The 19,391-nt window shown below is 38.2% G+C and overlaps 1 protein-coding gene across 2 annotated transcripts in view; it reads right to left on the reverse strand.

Annotated features, from left to right (window-relative positions):
* Nucleotides 1–19,391, reverse strand: part of PIEZO2 (piezo type mechanosensitive ion channel component 2) — a 449,399-nt gene that overhangs the window by 174,697 nt on the left and 255,311 nt on the right. For both annotated transcript variants that reach the window (XM_012746201.2, XM_075993690.1), the window contains exons 5-7: nt 18,515–18,677; nt 5,252–5,462; nt 3,661–3,874 (exon numbers count right to left, since the gene is read on the reverse strand). In XM_012746201.2, the coding sequence (XP_012601655.2) occupies nt 3,661–3,874; nt 5,252–5,462; nt 18,515–18,677 (588 nt within the window). The remainder of the gene's footprint in view (nt 1–3,660; nt 3,875–5,251; nt 5,463–18,514; nt 18,678–19,391) is intronic.

The following is a 19,391-nucleotide window of genomic DNA, read 5'->3' on the forward strand; positions in this document are numbered from 1 at the left end:
CCATTTGAAAGCCTATGAGAAGATAAAAATTGCTTGCACTATTTTAAGGACAGCTTTATCCACAAGCTGGATATAAGGGCTGGAGTCTCTGTGGTTATGAATTTGCAACAAACATCCCCGCAAGATTTTTCTTTCTTTCTTTCTTTCTTTTTTTTGCTAGTCTCTAGTTTGTTTTCTTCCAACTGAGAGTTTGGAGTTAGTAACAATACATTGAAATTATGACTGAGGAAAATGCTATTGTTTTAAAGATGTTAATTTCTAAGTTTTAAAGCAATAAAATACAATGATATCCTGTTGTCACCAAGTTAATGGAGAAAAAAAATCTACCACAAGAAACTTTATGTATTGCTTTGTTTAGCTCAAATTTTCTATAGCCTGACACCCTGATAAGCAACTTAACTTCCTTTTTATTTTTGAGACAGTGGTCCAGGCAGGAGTGCAGTGGCCTGATCATAGTTCATTGCAGCCTTGAACTCCTGGGCTCAAGCGATACTCCTGCCTCAGCCTCCTGAGTAGCTGGGACTACAGGAGTGCACCTCCATACCCAGCTATTTTTTTGTTATTTTTTGTAGAGACAGGATCTTGCCATGTTGTCCAGGCTGGTCTCAAACTCCTGGCCTCAAGCAACCCTACCACCTCAGCCTTCCAAAATGATGAGTTTACAGACATGAGCCACCTTGATTGGCCACTACCTAACTTCTAGTAACTATGAAATTGCAGTAACAGATATCTTAAATTGTAAAAGGGATTATCTAAAAAAATGTCTGTAATATATTATAATAATTTTAAGTTGTGACAATGCAAATGAAAAACAGATATGATAAGTTATAATATTAGAACTGTTAATCTCCATACCATAGGAGGGCAAACTATGGCCTGTGGGCCAAGTCTGGTTCAATGTCTGTTTTGACACAGCTTGTGAACTAATAATGGTTTTTACATTTTTAAATGGTTATAAAAAATGAAAAGAAAAATGACAGTCCATATAATATAAAAAGAATATGAAATTGAAATTTCAGTGTCCATAAGCATAGTTTTATTGGAACACAGCCATGCTTGTTTTTTTACACCTTGTCCTAACTGCTTTGGCCACTACAATGACTTCTTGAAAGAACTGCGACAGAGACTGTATGGCCTGCAAAGCTTAAAATATTTGCTAAATGATCCTTTACAGAGAAAGCTTGCCTGATCTACACAAGCGCTGTCAAAGTGACTATGAACAGTCTTTGTATGTTGCATAGTCAGCCTCTAGATGGCAGAAAAGACACTTCAACTAGTAAGGAGAAAAAGTCTAAAAAACAAAAAAGTACTGGGATATTTAAATTTCCAATTAAGTCATTTTTAAAAAGTCAGCCTTTTAGACAGCACAAAACATTTTTTCTGTATGTGTTCAATAAACCAAAAATTGAATGTCTAAAAGAAACTAAGAAAGGATTCATTTAGTCTAGAACTAATGTCTGTACTTAAATTTAACATTTATTTTCTCCTGCCTAAAATAAATATTATGTGAATATGCACCATTGAAAAGGCTCCTCAGTTTTAATGTGTCTGTATAAAATCCTTCTCTTATTTGATTGAATTACGCTTCTTGAGTTTCCAGGTTAATATTAATACAATCAATTGAGCCAACTGGATTTAGAATTAGGGTGAAGAGGTGTGTGTGTGTGTGTGTGTGTGTGTGTGTGTGTGTGTGTGTGTGTATGCATTGGACACCAAATTTATTTTAATTGAATTTAAGTGGTTTTAGAATTTGACTGACAAAATTTTTTAAGCACTGTGTAGACATAACCATAACTAACTTTTTGGCCAAGTTTTATACATGAACCAATCAAAGCAAGGTCACAGGGCCCATGCACTCTTTCCATCTTCATACTTACTATCACATAAAAGCCACATTAGGATCTCTTGAAAGAATGATGCAAACCTATATAGCCCATGTTGCTGGTGTGATACTGTTATTCATGCTCTTTTAAGTTGCAGGTTCCTCATTTCTCAACAAGAATACAAATACTACTACACCGCTTCCTGGAGGCACAGTAGAGAGGAGAATTCTGGCACCATCTTCAGCTCACATTCACATCTTCTCCTACCATTTCAGTTCCCTGTCTTTTCTGTAACTTTAAATTATGAACCTTTCCTTAGACAAAGAAAAGTTCAAATAGGACAACAGATAACCCCACACTGATCACCTAGTTTAAATAATTTTATTTATCTTCTCTTTCTCTCTGTGTACCTATCAATAGTACACACGCATGTATGTAATCTATTGTGTTTGTTGCTAAACCATTTGACAGTTGCAACTATCATGGCACTTTATCCCTAAACAATCCACCACGAAAACATGACATTTTTCTGTGTACCTACAATACCATCATACACCTAAGTAATTAGCAATAATTCTATACTCTCAGCTGATATCCAAAGAATATCCAGTGAAATTTCCCCCACTTAACCCAGAAATGTGTTTTAGAGATTTGTTGTTGAACCAGAATCTAATCTACAGCCATGCTTCACATGTGTGTCAGGTATCTTTAGTTCTACTCTAAACTAGACAATCCGTGATTCCACTCTCTCTATACACATCTCTTTTTCATGATGCTGATCTGTGAAGAAAGCACATCATCTGCCTTGAAGAATCCACATTCTGGATTTTTCTGATAGTTTTTCTTGTGGAGCCACTTAAATTATTTCCTATCCTTTATATTTTCTGTAAACTAAAGTTTAACTCAAAAGCCTTAACAATGTGATGCTGTACAGCTCATCTATTGCGTCACATCGACAGGTGTGAAATGTCGAGCTATCCCATATTTAATGTTAATTTTAGTCAGTTGGTTAAGGTGTTGACCACCTTCAAAAACTATGATTTTTCCTTTGCAATCAGAAAACAATCAGTGAGGTTATACTTTGTCATTGTGCAAACATCACAAAAACCTTTTAAAGGAATGATTTTAGGTGGTGGCCCTAAGCAAATACTTCATTAAGGACTGACAAACGGTAATTTTCTAATTCTATTATTCCTTTTCCATTCATTAGCTGGCACTATCCTGTAAAGAGGAGTTTTCCCTCATTTACTGAGAAAGGCCTAGAGTTCTTCTAAAAAGTCCAAGTAAATGCTGAATTATTTATCTTTATTTCCCATTTTCACAGTAAGGAGTTGGTGTAATAGACATCTCCAAATGAAGCAAATTATTAGATTTCTCTCTCTCTCCATGGACTTATGAATTTTTATTTTTTAATTTTTAAAACCAATTAGTTATTATTTTTGATGCTCAATTTGTTTCATACATTGAGCCCATGAGAGCTCTTTCTAGCTGGATGCTTGTGACATATTTTTATTATTCCTTGGTGTAAAATGTTCTTCCTGGATCTCTTTCACAAGCCAAGATCCTGTATCTGTTCTACTCACTACAAACACTAGCTCAACCTCCTTCCACATCCCAGCAGCACCTCCAAGGAGACCCTCTTCAGATTCCTTCTAGACTGTGTCATCCAATGAAATTAAAGTGCTAGACTGCCTCACCCATCCCCACCAAATCTTTGCTTAATACATCAGTTGCCTGCTATCAAGAAGAATCCCTGCAAATTCACAGTACCAAACAAGGTCCTGAAGGGGTGGGAGGGAGCATCCTCTCCTTGAAATGTCTTAAAGATTTCTCTTACCTTGCATAGTAGTCGTTGGGTGGAACTGCTTCTTGAAAGAATTGGAACTGGTATAAATAAAGTCCAATCAAGTGTCCAGCAGTGAAAATAGCCAGCAGAACACAGAGACAGCTGAATAGCAATGGATCGAATGTCCGACACCAGGACCACCAGGTACACAGACCCAAAAACACAAAGAAATACACGGATGAGGTCAAAGATGGCAGCATCATACCTAAGGAAGAAGAAATACAGTCATCAAAAATGGGATAGAACTAGAAATTCACTCACCACTCAGTAAATGTAGCTATTAGAAATTACGTGTGCTGCACATGTACTTGAGATGGTTAAAAAAAAAAAAAAAAAAAAAGAAAGAGAAATTATGTGAATTTCCCTCATACATTTTTAGGTATTGATCAGGTTTTTAAAATACTAATCATATTTTATTTATATAATCAGAATTAATGCTATATTTATTGAGAAAAAAGTCACACACAAAGTGATAATTTTGTAGATAGAGAGAAATACCAGATGATAAAGAAATTTACCTGCAGTGTTTGAGCTAAGGGAACTTCTACTTTCCATACCAGTAGTATCTGCATATTTACTTGCCTATTTCCATCTTTCTACTTCTCCCCAAAATTTTCGGGAATACAGGTACCTGTATGTCCATCCAACTTTCCCTCACAAGGTTTTCTTTATAATGATTTACTTTTGTTTTGTAGTTAACTGAGAGTTATAATAATAGTACATCCTGTGGCAGTTAAAATCTCACTAAAACTTTGTCTTACCTAACAAAATTTGGTAATTTATTACCAAAAGGAGAGATTCAAAGTGAGATAACTTCTTTATAGGTATTTTTAAACATTTTTATTGGGCATTTTTAAATGACTCCTTATTAAAACATCAGGTTTTATTTCTCGAGATACTCTATTTTCTTTTCCTTTTCTTTTTCCCCCTATTAAAAAACAGTTAAATTGTTTCATCTTTGCAGTTTGGGTGAGTCAACTCTCATAAGCTTTCCCACAGGAGCAGCAGTGAGCAGTGGAATGGAAGGAGAAAAAATATTGAGATAACATTATTATGGAATAAGCATTCTGCAGCCAAAATTTAAAGGAAGTGAGTGTCTGTTCTGGAAGATTACAATCTAACTTAGGAAGAAAAATAGTATATCCTGGAGAGTTAAATTAAGATTATTACTGACTGAATGTAAACAGACAACTCTTCAGAATGTTCCAGTATGGACTGGGATGGGTACACTCAAATTGTTAATTGTAGCCGTTCATCATTTGAAGACTCTAAAGAAGAGGGATAGTTGTTACTCTAATCTAAATATAGAAAATGAGGTCACTTAACAGATATGGAAAAAGATTATTTTATAGAGGTTAACAGAAACCATCTAAAAACATCAAAACTAAAACTGAATAGGAAAAATTATTTTTTTGTGTGGTTTAAATGTGTGGCCAGTTTTACAAGATCTACTGTTATTAATTTTGTATCATGGAATGGACTGCTTCCTTCTTTATTTTCTCTGCAGCCAATTCCTTCATTATTCACCAAAGTGCTACTTGTGCCTTTTTACCAAGAGCAAGCCAGTACTGGAAACACTCACCTGAGGAACCCAGTAGAATGGTGACAACAACTTTTCCAGCAGTGGTTATCATGTTGCCGATGAACTCCTTAAGCTTGGAAGCTACAGAGGCAAGCCTGCGGAATATTTTTAATTTGGTGCTTTCTTCCAACTCGCCTTCACCACCATCTCCTCCGTCTAAATCCTCTTCATAGATTAGTGCCTCTTCTGAGTCTATTTTTTCTCCTCCAGTCTAAATAAATGAAAAACAGAAAATACTGCAGTCCAGCCTACCCACCCAGAAGATTATATGGCTTCTACTTTATGGTTTAGTCAATGAGGTGAATTGCATAAATCAGTAAAAAACAAACAAACAAACAAACAAAAAAAAACATAGACAACTACTTCAATCCCTCCAGGTCTCTGACAGTCCCTGCATGAGCCCAAGTAACTTTCATCTTGCCTGAAAAAGTGAACAGGAAACATCACTAATCATAGGGTCCCTAATAACATGCCATTTTAGCTATATGTGCTCATTTCTGTTTTACAGGCCTAGAAGAAACTGTCTGAAACAACTATTAACAATCTTAGCTTAATCACGCTGGGTTTGGTTCTTCAAATTTACAGTGTTTGCTCCCATGGTGATGGGAGGTTTGATAAAACTACCCGTGACTTTAAATGAAAGCATGGGTTCCATCAGTGCTTAGGAAATCCCTTTTCTTTCTGAAGTTTATCTTTGTTTGCTATTTCTGCATTTCCTGACCATGGGAGGGGGGATAAGCAGTCTTGAGCTTTTTGGCTGAATATACAATTGCTTCCTTCCTATCTTATCCTTTTAGAGGACGATACATTGGTTCAATCTGGGCAACTCAGCACCTCAGCACTATTGTTAAGAGATTTGGGGAGAAACACATGTCCCAGAACACATGTATATTTCCACGTGTTATTTTAAACTGGGTATGCTTGAAATGTTTTTGCTTGTTTGTCTTGCTTTTAAAGAATAAATAGGATAAACTTTTTGGCTGATCAAAAATCTTTCCCTAAAAGGGTTAGGTGGGCTTTTTTAAGCCATCATCTTAAGACAAAGAAGTCTGTTGGAGACACATGAAACTTTGTTGGCATTTGCCCTCTGGGATGACACACTTCACACCTTCAGCCCAGTGAAAGAGAGAAGGATCTAATATATAATTTAGGCCCCATCCAGACATTTAGTTGAGATGTGAAGAGTACAGTCTGGTCTCTCCATTTTCCCATTTTAAAAGTTCTTCCTTGCTACATTTAGTTCAGATATTTACATAACACTCAGTGATGGTGCGTGGTCTCCTACTATGACCAAGTTCACCGGAGGAAGGCAGGCACAGGAGGGGCTGGTGCCAGTTCAAGTTAAGTGCTGAACGGCCTTGAGGACAGAGACCTTCTGTGTGCCAAGGACGGTACAGATCATAGGTGACCCCAGGCTACAGTATGCATCCCCTCTAACACCCACCCAACTAGACACACACACACACACACACACACACACACACACACACATACACACATACACAGAGGGATTTAATCCCAGGCTGATTCAATTCGGATTCTACTGTATTCTACCATGGCATAGTTGCATTTTTTTCCTGAAGCAAAAGAAATATCTCATGCCTACTCATTAAGATTTTCTTATCCATATAAGGCCTAGTGTGTCCTAGTATCTCTAGTAAGAGATACAGCAATAAACATGCAAACAAGTAAAAAATTAACAAGTTAAATATCATGCAGTAATAAATGCTATTCAAATAACTCAAATAGGATGAGATAGGATTGTGACTTACTGGGTGGCTATTTTAGATCTGGAGGTCAGGGAGAGCCTCTCTGAGGAGGTGACAGCTAAGCTCTGCATGTCACCAAGCTTCCAGCCATATGAAAGTCCTAGCAAAGAACATCCCAGGTGAGGGAAAAGCCGGTCCAAGACTCTATGGTATGTGCAGAAAGAGGGCAAGTGTACCCAGGCCCATGGCCATTTCCACTCCCCCAGAGAACAAGCCCTACCAACTCATCCTCCTCATTCTCAGAGGATGACCTTGCTTTCTTCTTCCCAGGGAGGGCAACAACAAACTCTGGCCAGTACATCAGACCACCTCCCTGCAGCCCGCCTGTGATGCACACACTCTGCCTTCCTCCTGCAGCTGCAGGGAGCTGCACTGCTCCAGCCACAGTTACCAGATCCCATCTGCTCAAGACACAGGGAGAGAACTGCCCAGCTATTCTCCCCTCTCTGCTGCATTACCGTGTGCCCCCTTTCTCCGGGATCAGCCTCATCAACAAATAAACATGTCTGGCTATCTCACCTTAGAAAAGTATGCACTTTCAACCACATTTGCCTCCATCTAAAAGAGAAACTCTCAGAAAGAGTTGGCCAGATACACACCTCCATTTAAAGTCAAATGGTTCCATACCTAACTTCTCTTGAACCTACTCTAATCAGACTTTGATCTCCGACCACTCCTTCTAATTAAGGGTAGACATGATCTGCTTTATGAGATAATTCTAGTTGCTGCCTGGGGCAGAGGAGAGGGGAGGCAACAGCAGGGAAGTGATGGGTGTGCTTTAGAGAGTGGGTTGTGTCTTTGGAGTATGTTTTGGAGTCAGTAGGATCAGCTGACAGATTTGATGTAGGAGGAGGAGGGACAGAAGAGAATCAAAAGTAGTTCCTATATTTTTGTCTTTATTGATATGACAGGGATAGCCAGGAGGGAAGCAGGTTGGGGACTAAGAGTCAACATTCTATTTTGAAAATTCAGTTCTGACATGCCTTGCAGGCATTCTTGTTGGAAATAGCAAGTAGGCAGCAAGTACTGGAGAGGTCTATTTAGAATTTGCTGCATATGATGGCTTTGCGGTCAGAGGTCTGATGAGATTGCCCGGAGAGGATACACAGCTGACTGCCCTCTCAGGAGCTGCCACACCTGGGACCACTCTGCCTTTCCAGGTTTCTCATCATCTCTTTGCCTATCAGCACCCCATGCAGGAAATGACTTGGAGAACCCAGAATCCATATTCTCTCTTAGCCTCGCTGCCATGGAACATGCTGTTTCCACCCTGTGGAATGTCTTCCCTGCTCCTAAGGCCAGACTCCCAAGATAGCTCTTCCATTCATTCAGCCGACTTCATCTCCCTACAAGTAGAATCACTGTTGGAATCCGCCCAGCAGAGCCATTGCGAGGACATCCACACTGTCATCCACACACAGATGACGTGCTCGTCGGGCATCTGTTGCTTCTGTCTCCTTCACAACGGGTGAACAACACATTTAAAAATCTCCCCCTGGCCGGGCGCGGTGACTCACGCCTGTAATCCTAGCACTCTGGGAGGCCGAGGCAGGCGGATTGCTAGAGGTTGCAGGAGTTGGAAACCAACCTGAGCAAGAGTGAGACCCCTGTCTCTACTATAAATAGAAAGAAATTAACTGGCCAACTCATATATATAGAAAAAATTAGCTGGGCATGGTGGCACATGATTGTAGTCCCAGCTACTCGGGAGGCTGAGGCAGCAGGATCATTTGAGCCCAGGAGTTTGAGGTTGCTGTGAGCTAGGCTGACGCCATGGTACTCACTCTAGCCTGGGCAACAAAGTGAGACTCTGTCTCAAAAATAGTAATAATAATAAAAATAAAAAAATAAAAAAAAATCTCCCTCTAGGAAGGAAGTTTGGCCAAAACTTTTAGTCACTGCACTTGAAAAAGAAGAAAAGGAAAGAACATAGCTAGGGCTGCCTGGGTCACAGTCAGAAATATACTTGTGACTTTCATAATAAATGCCTTCTTATTCAATTATGGAATTGCTATGGATGTAGATTAAATCAAATAGAAATCCTTGGTCAAGATGCCTTTGTGAGATTATACCAATGCATTTCCCTGAACTCTCTTAGACAGGACTGTGGCCCCTGTGATTTTTATAAACAAAACATTGTACTTCAGGTTTTTCAGCATTTTTATACTGAAATCCCTGGGGCTGTCAGTTGGAACTGCTTTTTAAACATGCCAAGCTGAGAGCCAAGAGTGAGACGGCTTAGACTCTGAGTCCCTACTGCCCTGGCAGGCCAGGGCCAGAACTGCCATTAGGCATGTCAGGCTGGCTTAGTAACAGACAGGCTTTTTCCCCCTGAATATTCCTGAAGTATAAACAGTGACACTCTGGAAAAGCATGGACTCACTCTTGCATGTTTACTAACAAGTAGCCTTGCTTGCTGGAGTTGTAATCTGTCCCTGCATTAGAACTTGAATCTGGCCTTGAAGCTAAGAAGAAAGAGCTGTAAATAAAGATTTAATTCCCTCCCCTGGTCCCTAAAAAGTCAAATAAATTATTACACAGAGTTATTGACCATGTCCAAATCTAAAAAAGACTTTTAAGTCCTTTATCTAGCCTCTTTAAAATTTCCTGATTTTAACAGGAAATCCTGTCATTTGCAGCAACATGGATGAACCTTAGAGGAGATTATGCTAATCAAAATGAGCCAGGCACAGAAAGACAAATGCTGCATGATCTCATTTATATGTGGACTCTAAAGAAGTTGAATGAGAGAGTAGAGCAGTGATTACCAGGGGCTGGGGAGGAGCAAGGGGACAGGGACAGGAGAGACACTGATCAAAAGGTACAATGTTTCAGTCCAGACAGGAAGAATAATTTCAGAAGATCTGTTGCAGCGTGATAACTACAGTTAATAATAATGTATTGAATATTTCAAAATAGTTAAAAGAAATTATTTTAGATATTCTCAATACAAATAAATGGTAAGTATTTGAGGTGATAAATATATTGATTAGCTTGATTGGATCACTCCACAATGCATACATGTATCAAAACAACACATTGTATTCCATAAATGTATATATAATCATTATATGTCAATTAAAAACACAAATAATTAAATAATGAAAAATAAATAAATGAAAGCCACTGATTCAAAACTTAATAACACATAGTAGAGTAGCATCTCTCATTTCCTGTAATGAAGCTCTAAGTGCTATGGAATCAGCTTTATACAAGTCAGCCTATTCTCCCTTAGTCCCTTGGATCAGGTTAGGGCCTAAGCACAAAGCAGCCTCTGCATCTTAACTGACAATGGCCTCTGACTCAACAGCAGCCCTGATCTCATTAAGTCATGGTGTTAGCTGTCATTTCCATTCAATTTTGGATAGAGAAGACACAATAAATTACTTTGGGTAGGATCCAAACATCCATGTTTTCTTACCCTCAAGCACTGTAAGATTCAGCTGGGTTGGGAATCAATCCTAAGGATCACCTGGGGAACTTTAAGAGGACAGATTATCAGGCTCAACCTCAAACTTACTAAATCAGAAATTATGGGAATGAATTCCAGGAATACGTATTATTAAAGAGCTCCTCTAGGAGATTCTGAAACAGCCGCTCTAGAATCCATGCACTGACATTAGCAGCCACTGATAAGCGAATTCACCATAGGGGTTCAACTGAACAGGAACGATTTGAAAATATTTTGTTTGAATCATATCCTTGCAGACTCCCTTATTTCAAAAAGAAATATTTCAAATAATTTATCTCTGGAACCTCCTTTAGGTTTCAGCAACACTTTAGACCTCTGAACAGAGCTTTTCGTGCAGCTGAATCCATTCTTTTCCTCTTCGTGGCTAAAACCAAGCTTTTAAAAACATTTCTAGGGGAGTGTATCAAAGTCACATATAATAAGCCAGAAGATCTGGGAGGCAAATGGAACATTTTTCTAAAGTGTCGCCAGTTGTTTATTCATTGTTTATAATTAAAAGTTAACAATTTATCTTAACAGAATGGGTTCATCTCCACGGAAGAGCCCAAGGAAGGAAAGGCGAGTGTCGTAACACTACAGAAGTTGAGTTTCATTCCCAGTGTTCCTTGTGAAATTAAGAAGAGAAAGGAATATAGACCTGTTGAATGCTATCACGTATGTTACACAAGCCTAAAGTTAAGCATTTGACAGAGAAAGCAAATATTTCATTCTGATGATAGACGTATTTGGGGAAGATTATTTTCCCAAACTTTTAAGAGCCATTTAAGCAGTCCCCTATTTCATTTGGAAAAGTGACTGTGTAGATGCATGCATTCAGTCACCATCTATAGAGCAATGAAAATTTAATAAAGGGTGGGTAAGGACAAACTGAATTAGCTGACAGCAACCAGTTAGACCAGTGCCTGCAGGCTCTGTGGAGCTTTAAAAAAAATGGTCCTATTCCCACCACATATACTCCCTTGCCTCCAAGATTCTGATTTAATAGGTCTGGGATGTTTCATGGCCCTGTATCAGAACTATTTGAAAACTTCTTCGGTTAAATAACTAAGTTAGAAATGGCAACAGTCTTTAAGATCATCTGAACATATTTGAAAAAGAAAAGAACAACAGTGGAGGCTAGCCAAATCGGAATGACCATTTATTTTAAAGTTTTTTTTTCTTTAATATTTAAAAAAAATCACTTAATGGAATACCATAAAACCAAATCAGCATTAAAACACACACACACACACAAACACACACACACACACACACACACACGCAGCCTATATCATCTACTCAGTTTGCCTTTGGTTCCAGATATTATTACTGACCCTGCACTATCCATATTTTGCTTGTAGGAACCATCTAAGTTTAGCCCTTCTAAATGACACATCCTGGTGCTCTCTCTAGAAATAAAGATTTCAGAGAATGATGACAAAAGCAGCATTTTGAGAGCTGGTAAGTTCTTCCCAGTGCTAAAGCTTTCTAAATGATTCATCACCCATATAACTACTTGTGATGGACTAAGATGCAAAAAAACCCTGATATCTTTGATATGAAGGTGTCAAAAGGTGCTTTGGAATCAACAGCATTCCTTCCTTTCCCATCCATACATTCCTTCCTCCACTTGGCACTTTTTTTTTTACCAAGACTGGGATCTGCTCCAAGCATGTTGCTAGGTCCAGGGTAGGATAAAAATGATAATCCAGGGCGGGTATATACATATATAATGAGTGAGATGTGCACCGTCTGGGGGATGGTCATGCTGGAGACTCAGACTTGTGGGGGGAGGGGAGGAAATGGGCATTTATTGAAACCTTAAAATCTGTACCCCCATAGTATGCCGAAAAAAAATGATAATCCACATGAGACCCCAGTGATTTTGTAGTAAAATAGGGGTAAGGTAACTTCTTATAAATTGAGAATATGAGACCCTTAGGACATTGAGAGAATAAAGGATTACATCTGATTAAAAGGATTTGGAATGACCTATTCTAGTTATTCTAAAGTAAAGGTGATTTTTTAAAAAAATAAGGGCAAAGGTCTTGGCAAGCAAAGCAAGACAACAAAAAATAAATAATCTTTGTTAGATATTAGTTTTTGACCATCCTGGCACATAGTAGGCCCTCAGTAAAGACATACTAAAGAAATAAATATGCTCATAGATAAATAAGCATCCTTCTCTGCAGCTGTAGCAAGAAGCAATCAAACAAGAGAGACCCACCTACATATAAGTTTGCCCTGACAGATCCCCAGACAGACAAGAGAAGGAAGAACATCTGCACAAGAGTGAACCGTGGAGCAGAGTCCTAGAAAGACAAGAGTGGGGAGAAGACATCCACATGAGAGTGAAGTACATGGCAGAGCCCCAGCAGGAAAAGAGCTTACCCTATCTAGGCACAGAGAGAAGGGCAGGGTGGCTATGGCACAGTGGAGGAATAGGGAAGGGGCATGGGGAGGGACAGGAAGGCAGAATGTGGCCAGACCACGTAGAGCCATGGCATTATGGCCAAGAGATTGAATCTTATTCTAGTTTAAGAGGAAACTAAAGAAGTGTTTTATCTCGAGAAGCGGCATAATTTGATTTATCCATGGGATGGGGTAAGAATGGAAGCTAGAAGCACGAAGATCCATTTGGAAGTTATTTCCATGTCTAGTTGAGAGGTGCTTGTTGCTTGCTGAGGATTGTGGCAGTGGATAGAGAATCACTGGACTGATTTCAGACAGTATCTGAAGGTTGAATCCAGAGAACGTGTTGATTGCAACAGATAAGGGGGCCAAAGAATCCAGTGTTACACCAGGGTTTCTGGCTCAAGCAACTGGCTGCTTAGAGTTGATATTACATATTAACCTTGACAGGGAAGTCAGTGGGAAGAATGAGTGGAGGTAGAGATGGGAACTGTCTCACCTGCTTCCAGGCACATGATCAATATTTGGAAAGCAATATGAGGAAGTAATTTACATTAAGTTGGTGACAATTCCATTTCAGGGGCATTTACAGTTTAAAGAAGAGAGAAGGCACAAAAGAGTGACTGGAATTCCTTGAATGAGGCAACTTCTCGGAGTTGGGACAGATGGCAGGGGTGGGTGGGACACTGGTTCCTCTCATCTCAGCCCTATCTGCTCTATCCCCCCAAAAGAGACAGAATGGTTCCATGTTTCAAATTATCACATCGGTGTGCTTGAAGAAATAGGCTCTCCGAAATTTAAAACAGGCAATTTTAGACTAAATCTCAGGTTAGAACTGAGCCAATGCTGAAAAACTAATTAGGAGGTGACAATAAAAAGATTGATTTCTCCCATTTTCTGTCCCTTGCTCTTTAAAAAAAATAATCCATTCAGCATTTCATGTGCCAAAATTCAGATGCTGTGATAGCCAAATGGACATTAGGTATTAGAAAGCAGGGTGCGATCTTTGAGGTTCAGAATGAATTTCCAAATAACATTAGCAGGACTTAATGTTGTAGCCCTGAATTTTTAGCAGATAGGGGATGACTTTTTATATTAGAATATTTTTTATTCTGCATATTTGATTTGTCTGAGTATTAGGAAAGTGCCTCTTTACACAGACCAAGTCAGGACTGCAATTCCTATTTGTATAAACTTTTAATCTATCAGAAATTTGGTTTAAGAATACATTAAAATATTCTTTCTTTAAAAAAATAAGGCCTCAAATCTTATGAAATAGCTAAAAAGAGTTATAAGTATCACATTATACACGATAATATCAGTTTGGTGAAATTATGTTTTATTTTATTATACAGATAACCCTTTTCCACACAATTTATTTTCATAATGAAATTCCTTCTTTTTTTCTTTTTAGTATTTCAGAATAGGAATTGTGAACTAAAATAAAATCTTAACTTCCCCAGCTGATTGAATGGACTCCCTCTTGGCCAAGGGGACCCCAGAAATACCCTAAATCTGAGTTGCTGGCCCAGAAAAGGAAGGTCAGACATGCATGCCACGCCCCTTCCCTTCTTGGAAACACCCTTTGTAACTCATTAACAGGCCTAAGGCTGTACAAGACAAAGTTTAAACCACACCTGTAGGCCATTACCTTACTCAACAGAGCACTCGAGTTTTGGTAAATGTCTGAGTGGCTTGTCTGTGATTAACAGACAGGCCGGACACACACATTTGACTCAGAATAAACCTCTTTAAATTATTTTATAGAGTTTGGGTCTTTTTCCATTGATAGGCTCTTTGCCCCAACTGTGATTTGTAGCTCTGCTTCTGAATTAAAATGAACAAATAAACAAGATCCGCTTCTGAATTAAAATAAATAAACAAGACCACAGACATGTTCTTCAGATTTGGTTTTCTTTCTGAGGTCAGCTGTCTGTAAAATATAGGAAGGAGGCAAGGGCTCCCAATGCAGGACCATTGCCACTTCCTCTGGGGGTATTTAAGGGGAATCCTTGGATTTGTGAATACCTTTAAAACAGCAAACTTGAGCTTCATTATCAAATCAGTGAAGATTATGGAAAAATCCTTGAGTCTTCTTTAGGGATTAGTTGTTACTTTAAAACAGGGGTCCTCAAACTTTTTAAATAGGGGCCCAGTTCACTGTCCCTCAGGCCATTGGAGAGTGCAGCGCACATTCCACACATGCGCACTGTAGGCCTGGGAGGAGTTGGCTGCTAAGCAGGACAGGCAACAGCAGCAAAAACACCCGGTGGGCTGGGTAAATGTCCTTGGCGGCTGTATGTGGCCCTCCTGCTGTAGTTTGAGGACCCCAGCTTCAAAACAATGCTGCATTTGAAAAAGAATTCTCCCAGGCACCAGTGGATTAATCTTGCCATTTCTTCACTGAGATAAATGAAAGAAGAAACAATGCCAGCAAACACTATTCTTTCAGTATCCTCAAAACCCAAACATTCCAGAGTGCAAAAGCCAAGATTTATAAGCAGCAGGAATTATGTTGGGGTGTCAAAAATAAAATAAATTCTCTGCTTATTTTGGCCATGTATTTATATTTCTTTCAGACTCAAGTCAAGATTGTCACATGGAAGAAATATTTCCTTGTGGATTAATCTCAGTAGATTCACCCACCTGCTCCCCCACCTCCACACCATTCCTCCTGGGCTACCTGATGGGCTGGAGTCCCATAAGAGAATAAAAACGAATATCTAAAATAGTCCCAAACAAACTTAACTGAGAAGGAAAATAGTGTCATCATAATGGCATTTAGTATTTTCAAAGCCCCAAATAAAGAATGTTTAGAGTATCTATCCATCTTATTATTAGCTTTAAATAATATAATTAATAATATATAAGGCTTACATATTTAAACAAATTTCAAATGAAGAGAGGTACCATAAATTTATGTCTGAAAATTAAGTGAAATTGGGAAAGAAATATGATTTTAGAATTATTATATGTGATTGTGTTGTTTCTTTCTTCACCAGAAGTATGACACCTAATCATACAGCCATTCTTTTTTGTTGATCAATGTAGGTTTTCTTAGTCCTATGGTAAAGAGCATTTGTCCTTGGTGACATAATTTCTTTTTATACAAAGTTTTGCAATTCATTCATGGTTATCTGTTACAAATGGCATAAAGGATTCTTTTACTGAGTGAGTTGCTCTCAAACCACCGTCCAACTTAAGTTTCTGTAATTCTATGAGGAATATTGAATTTAAAATTGTTCTACTACCTCTCAAGGGGAAGTAGAACAAAATGAGCAGAGAAAGCAGAAATTTATTAAGCAACCAAAATGAGCAGGCATTATGGTAGGTGCTTTTTATTAGATATTTCATTTAGTATTAACAACTGAGGACTGAACTCTGATCTTTTTCTTTTGCTCAAAACTCCTTCCTAAGGAGGCCAGCTGAGTCAGACTGACAAATGGTAAATTCCCACTAAGCAGCTTTGTTAACCAAATAAAGTGAGGGTTTACTTCCCTACCTGATTCCAGTATAGCATTATCATCACCTAAAAGATAAAAAGCCCCTATCTTAACTCAAGCATCCTATTAGATGCCTATCTAAGATTCTCCTGTCTGGATTAAACATTCTCCTGTCTGGATCTCCCAGAGTGCTCACACCTTTATCTTAAATTAAACATATCCTTTCTGGTCTTTTAACTCTGAGCCAATTGTCAGCCAAAGAATTTTTAAACCCACCTATAACCTGTAAGCCACCCCGCTTAGAGGTGCCCCACCTTTTTGGGCCAAAAATGTGTGCCTCTCATGTATTGATTTGTGACTTTGCCTGTGACCCCTGTATCTCTGAAAATGTATAAAACCGAACTATAATCCAGCCACAGTGAGTCCACTTGCCTAAGGCCTCTTGGCAGTGGCTCTGGGTCATGGTCCTCAAATTTGGCTCAGAATAAATCTCTTTAAAATTATTTTACAGAGTTTAGCTTTTTTCTGTTGACAAACAATGTGATGTAGTAGTATTATCTTCCTTTCATAGAAGAAAGAGAATAAACAACTGTCCCAACGTTACAGAGCCACCAGGCATTTAGCCTCCATGTCTGATTTCTAAGTCCACTCAATTTCCAATGATTATCCTTTACCCTTCATCTATATTATGAGGATAACTGAAGACAACCTTGCCTTTATAAATAACAAAAATAACAAATCCTATGCCTGTAGAACTTGAGATAATGCATTTCCTTTTACCAAACTAAGACAATTTTTGGTAACGATTAGTTAAGCAAAATCATTTTCAAACCTATAAATACTACAAAATAAAATTCAAACATAAAAACAGATCTTCAAAATTTAATTCTCTGTCTTCAAATTGTAAAGTCAAGAAGAATGAAAAGCAATTTCATCATTGTATCCATTTTTAGGACAATCACACGTCATATGGTTTCTAGACATAAATGCAAGATGTCGTTAGTAGCTACTTCACTATACTTCTTACACCAAGTACCTTTTTAATGTTTGCCTTAAATGTAGTAACACATTGATATGCAATTTGACTGTGTATCTTTTAACCAGGTATTTTATGCAATAATATCATTTTTAGCTTGCATAGGTTTATTGAATTATATCCTCTTCATTATTTTGTTTTTTAATAAGACTGCAAGGCAATTGTCTGCTTATTTACGAAGCATATAAATCATTTGTTATAACTGAGAGTTTTCCTCCCTTGATGACTTAGTGGTTAACATTCTCAATATAAGTAATTAAATTGACTTCAGTTTTACAAATTTAATTTCTTGCCAAAGCTTACAACTGAAAATATCTGGTAGTTGCAAATGTCTGGCATCAAATATCCAAATCAAGTCTTTTAAGTCAATTTTTCTTTGTCAATTTCATCTTTCCATTACTAAATCAATTACTTTTTAAACTGATGTCACCTAACCGTGCATAAGAAAGCGGAATTATTATAAACAGTGTCCTGAGGCAGATCAGGGGGACAGTGTGACAGCAGTGCAACAAGCTCCCATCCCAAGGAGGAAAATCTAACAAGCACCCCCCACAGCACTCCTGAAACCTCACTGGCTAAATAACACGCATTTTACTCATTATTTTTACTGTTTTTTAATTCTCACACTTTTCCAAATATGTATTTTTTTCCTTCTGGAGTGCTTTAAAAATAACTTGATCAAAGTTTGCTGAGTCAATACAACTACACTCTGAACGGCAAGATGCACAGATTAGAAAGTTTCTCTTCAAGAAGGAATTATTTTCTCCTAAAACTACCAGATGTTACTTCTTTAAATATTTTGTGATAACTAAGGTATCCAGACCAATTGGACCATAATACTATGTATGACTTTACAAGGTTAGCCTCCGAGATAATATGAGGTGATAGTTTGGGATGGTGGGTCAAGTCCTGGGCCTTACCTGAAGGGCACCCCTGAGCCTCTGCCCTCAGCGCTAAGGTGTGGATGAGAGTGTCCACCCACTGAGGCCGAGTAAGCTTATTGTGCAAAGTGACTGTTAATGTTTATGCATAGCATAAATGTAAATCATACAGTTCTCTCTATATTTAGCTATTACTATCATAGTCCCACAATCTATTAAGAGTCATGGTCCTCAGAAATCAAAGAAGGAAGATGCATGTAGTCAGATTTACCAATTCTTCACTTTCAAACTCCAGGTTATATTGGGCAGCTTCTTCTATTATGGGCTTCTGGACAATGTTTCTACAAACGAGCCAAATGGTCAGACTAGCGATGAACATCCCAATATCAGGTACGAACACTCGGATCCCGTTGCCAGCATCAGCTCCCTTTAAGCTTTAAAGGGAAAAAAAAAAAAAGGAGGAATTTAGTTGTTTTATATTTCCATGGTTAAACTGTTTCATGGTATGTTTCACTCTTCTTAATTATTTAAAATAAAAGATGCTCAGTTTCTGCCTAAGAAGGTACCAGAAAGCTTTTCATTGACCTCAGATTTGTCCAAATCTACCAAGATTCAGGAAGGTTCCAGTGTTTCACTGGAATTTCAGAAATATTATAGAGAACTCTTAAACCAATTCTCACTACAAAGACATACTAACAGACTATATTGTTAAATCAACCACATGTCCAGTAAAAATGCAGTTTTTTGCAATCTAGCTGAAGCAGTTAAAAACTAGACATACAGTAGCAGCTAGAAGATATTTCCTTAAGACGTGAATCAAAGCTAAAAGAAAAATAGAGAAAATGTTAAAGCAATCCATGAATCTAGAACCTGTTAATTATTTTGTATGCATCATTGATTTTGTCTTTTATACTGGCTAAGAAAGGTGAATCTAGTATGTGCCTTTTTTTAATCTTAGAGAAGTAACATTGAACTTAGAAGATTTGGGTGGAGTCTAAGTCTGCAACTTAGCGGCTGCAATCCACTGAGGACTTCTCACAGTCATCCTTCCTCTGTGCCAAACAGATAGTACTATTTGCCTTCTGTACCTTATTCAAGTGACATGAGATACTGGTCATGACTTTAGAAAAAAGATGTAACATATGTAT

Source organism: Microcebus murinus, chromosome 17 (assembly GCF_040939455.1).
Source record: "Microcebus murinus isolate Inina chromosome 17, M.murinus_Inina_mat1.0, whole genome shotgun sequence".
Lineage (NCBI taxonomy): Eukaryota > Metazoa > Chordata > Mammalia > Primates > Cheirogaleidae > Microcebus > Microcebus murinus.